Source organism: Hibiscus syriacus, unplaced genomic scaffold (assembly GCF_006381635.1).
Source record: "Hibiscus syriacus cultivar Baekdansim isolate YM2019G1 unplaced genomic scaffold, ASM638163v2 tig00110422_pilon, whole genome shotgun sequence".
NCBI classification, from domain to species: Eukaryota; Viridiplantae; Streptophyta; class Magnoliopsida; order Malvales; family Malvaceae; genus Hibiscus; species Hibiscus syriacus.
Genome location: NW_024062732.1, coordinates 34,832 through 39,203, shown reverse-complemented (window position 1 = coordinate 39,203; position 4,372 = coordinate 34,832). Strand labels below are relative to the sequence as shown.

The following is a 4,372-nucleotide window of genomic DNA, read 5'->3' as shown; positions in this document are numbered from 1 at the left end:
CCGATGCCATTTATCAGAAGCAATGGAGATGCTAGAGTAGCAGGGTCGAAGGTGAAATCTGGTGCCAATGGAAATGCCTCAAAAGGCTTTGCCACTCCGTCAACATCAAATTTTTTTCAATGGTTATAATGAATCTTTAGGATCTAAGCTCGGCAACGTTGAAAACAAAAGGAAGGTTAGTATTGATTCCAAATATTGAAATGGATTTGAAGACAAGGGATTAAAATCTTCAGTAGCAGTCCAATCCCAATGAACCCCCAAATAGGCGAAGCCTATTGACTCCAACATTTGATGCTCGAAAATTGTTAATTGACAAGGCGAGGACTGAAATTCAGAAGAAACTGGAAGAGATGAAATCGGTTTCGCTGGCAGCTGCTGCAGCTTCAGTAGTTAAATCAGGTGCTAAAGAAGATGGTCAATCACAAGCAGCTAGAAAAGCTCTCGTGAGAAAAAATTAACATATATATTAGTTTTGTCAAGTTTTTAAATTAGTTTAGTTGGGCGTTTATTATTGACTTACGAAGAATTTTAATTATAATATCATGAAAATCAATTTTTCATTGGATAACTTCAATAAAATCACGTTTGTTAATTTTGAACCTCAAAACAGTTACATTAAAATAATATTTTGGTGAGAGAATCATGTCAGTAATATTACGGTAGGAAGATGACATATTTATTGTGTCATTAAGTTATTAACAACAAAATGATATAATTACAATTAATATTAAGTGCTAATATTAAAATTAATAAAATTAAAACGCTAATGATATAAACAATCTACACTTAAAATTATTTGAAAGTCTATTTTTTTTTCGCCTTTACCTTTTCAACCAAAGCCCTATACACAAATGACGCATACAAAAGCTTATTGATTTCTCTAAAACGACATCCCCTCTCCTTTTAGAAACGACACAGACAGTTCGCTCTATCTTCGCCGACGGCATGCTCTTCGTCTCTCTTTCCTCTTCGCATCCCTTAGAAAAGAAGAAAAAAAGCCGTTGACTTCTCTCTTTCTTTTAGTTTTTTGTGTCAATCTCGAAGACCCTTCTCTGTTTGAAAAGAGATAAGAGATAGAGAAACAGAGGGGTTAAAAGAATGGAGCAAGGGTTACTTGATGATATTATAAACCGGCTTTTGGAAGTCAGGGGTCGACCGGGGAAACAAGTTCAGCTATCTGAATCAGAAATTCGACAGCTCTGTGTTGTTTCTAAAGAGATTTTCTTACAGCAACCCAATTTGTTGGAACTTGAAGCACCCATCAAAATCTGTGGTATTTTTTATCTTCTTTTTTTATTACAGAATGCTTACTTTTTTATGATCTATTTCGACGATGTGAAAGTTAATTTTGTGAATTTAAGATTTATTTTTGGGAATTGAACTCCTTATTTATAGTTTGATTAAGACTTATTGTGACGTCTAATTTACCTTCCAGGATTTGCAATTAATTTTATTAATTTTTATTGATTTATTAGGTAAGTGTGGTTTACATGTATGTTGGATAGTTTTCGATTATTAGTTAAAGCCATGGACGCTTCTAATGAATTTATCGAGTGATATTTTTGCTTGTTGGTTTGCTGATGACTGCGTTTTTGTTTAGATGAATGATGTGGTTTTCTGTGTTTTCTATTGCTTAAGGTTGGTGAAGGTTCATTTCATCTTTTAAATTTTAACAAATTAGCAGAAATGTTATGGTTAATGTCAACCTTATTGCATTGAATGAATTCACAATTCGAGTGTAGATCAAAGTGACCAACTCGAAATAAAGCTTGATCATGCTTTCGATTTCGCAATAGTTTTTTGAAGTGTTCAACATGCCTCGCTGTATTTTATTTTGTACCTAGACTTGCATCTTTCTTTTCCCTGAAAACCAGCTCCTTTTGTTAATCCTAAGACTTCAGTTGGTTAAATTTTTCTTTCTGTGAGTCTCACGCATTGGATGTTGATCTAGTCAGGGTTTCCATTTGTGTTATTTCTTTAATTACTTGTGCCATGCTAGTTATTCCCATTTCTTCAATTTTCTATTTGATTGTCCTCATTTCCCCTTTTGCTGTGGTGGAGGAATTGGACTTCGAGTGTCTTGATTGTATGATTGTTTTTTCCTAGAAATTCTGAACTGTTTGTCGTATTCTGAATCTTTTGAAGAATTTGCGTGATTGTTTTCTTTATGACCTAGTGTTGTCTCACATGTGTTGTGTATGAAAATTTGTGATACAGTTTAGCTGAAACCTGCAAGGATTCCAGTTTAAAGTATCTGTTGTTTAAAGAGCTCTAGCATGAAGTCTAGAATGTTATGCTGCATGTTTACTTTGCGAATTTGATGCATAAATAACTTATGACCTTTTTTCCTGTCTGAAATTTGTTTATGATATTCAGGTGATATTCATGGTCAATATTCTGATCTTTTAAGGCTTTTTGAGTATGGTGGATTGCCTCCAAATGCCAACTACTTATTTTTGGGGGACTATGTTGATCGAGGCAAGCAAAGTCTGGAGACAATATGCCTTCTTCTTGCCTACAAGATAAAATACCCCAAAAAAATTTTCCTATTGAGGGGTAACCATGAATGTGCTTCTATAAACCGCATATATGGGTTCTTTGATGAGTGTAAGAGAAGATTTAATGTTAGGGTATGGAAGACATTCACTGAATGTTTTAACTGCCTTCCAGTGGCAGCACTAATTGATGAGAAGATTCTGTGCATGCATGGAGGCCTTTCTCCCGATCTGAATAATTTGGACGAGATTAGAAATTTACAACGCCCGACTGATGTTCCAGACACCGGTTTGCTCTGTGATGTTCTCTGGTCTGATCCCAATAAAGATGTTCAAGGTTGGGGAATGAACGACAGAGGTGTTTCATTTACTTTTGGTCCTGATAAAGTGTCGGAGTTTTTACAGAAGCATGACCTAGATCTCATTTGCCGTGCCCACCAGGTTTTACTTGCTTTAATAGCTTGCATTATGCTTTGCTTCTACTAGGAGTTAGTATCTTCTGCTGTTAATCTAGTTCAAGAAGAATGCATAACTCATTTGGATTAGGATATTATCCAGAAACCACACTCTTGTGCAATTACTGTATCCCTATACAACAGTTGTTGAACCCTTGACATTGCCTTCGAATGTCATTACTGTGTTCAGACAACAGTCTGCATATTCCTCATTACTAATCACAGAGGACATGATCATTAGCTTAAGTACTTGTGCTCTTAAATAAGATTTTTCTAATATATTTTTTACAGGTTGTGGAAGAAGGGTATGAGTTCTTTGCCAACCGACAACTTGTAACTATATTTTCAGCACCTAATTATTGTGGAGAGTTTGATAATGCTGGAGCCATGATGAGTGTGGATGAGACTTTGATGTGCTCCTTTCAAATATTGAAGCCTGCTGATAAAAAGCCCGGGTTTAACTTCGGGAGCACGACCACAGCTAGGCCCGGGAACCCTTCTTCCAGTGTCTTTGGGAGCACAACAACAGCCAAGCCTGGAAACACTCCTGCAGGAGTCAAGGTAAGTGCTACGATTATATCTTCTTCGACTATTTAACTAATATGCAGTTGTGGCTATAAGTTAATTCTATTTATATGCCGGTGTTTTTAACATCTCCCATGGATCTCACATTGTAGCTTCCATTCTCATTTCAAGTCACTCATTAAATGTCGTTAACTCCCCTATTTGTGTTTTTTATGTCATTTCAGTCACTCCTTGGTACAAAGATATGAGAGCGACATTTGCGTGGTGGCAAGCCGGAACAGAATTATGTCATGAACCGGAATCGCATTCAAGAAAACTTTGAGGTCCTCTTGATTTCCGAATAATACGCTTAAATGGTAAAAGAGAAAAAAAAATGGGAGTAATCATTAAGAACTAATGCAAATAATTTATTTCTGTTATATAAATTCTGGTTTGAAGATGGAAGGGCTGTAATTTCCGTTCCCTTCCCTTCCTCCTTGTACACCTAGTAGTAGCTGCTATGAATTTAAAGGTCTTGCGGGTTCTGCTATGAATCCATGTCGTGGAGATAACAGGCTCTTGATTTTGGGTTCCTTTTGTAGACATAATTGTTAGCACTTTTTACATAAGAAAATACCTTTTAATTTAGGGTAAATTACTTTAAATACCTCTTACTTTTATGCTCGGACTCGTTTATACCACTAGCGTTTCAATGTTATCGAATTTAGCACAAACATGTACTTTTAAGTGTAATTATATCACTCTAACATTAATGATCTAATTAGACGATGACATGACAACGGTGCTTAGTGACGTTGCTGATGTAGTTATCTCACCAAAATGACGTTTCTTGGTATGATTGTATTTGGTGCTAAAAACTCTAAAACGACGTAGGTTTGTTTTGAAAAATTTAGTAAG

General features: G+C 35.7%; 1 protein-coding gene across 1 annotated transcript; it reads left to right on the top strand.

Moving 5' to 3' along the window:
* Positions 1 to 1,079: 1,079 nt before the first annotated feature.
* Positions 1,080 to 3,948, top strand: LOC120124681 (serine/threonine-protein phosphatase PP1-like). The gene is made up of 4 exons (XM_039143283.1): positions 1,080 to 1,273; positions 2,377 to 2,936; positions 3,242 to 3,511; positions 3,700 to 3,948. Exons 1-4 carry the CDS (start codon positions 1,099 to 1,101, stop codon positions 3,721 to 3,723), a joined length of 1,029 nt encoding a protein of 342 aa, XP_038999214.1. The 5' UTR covers positions 1,080 to 1,098; the 3' UTR covers positions 3,724 to 3,948.
* Positions 3,949 to 4,372: the final 424 nt, after the last annotated feature.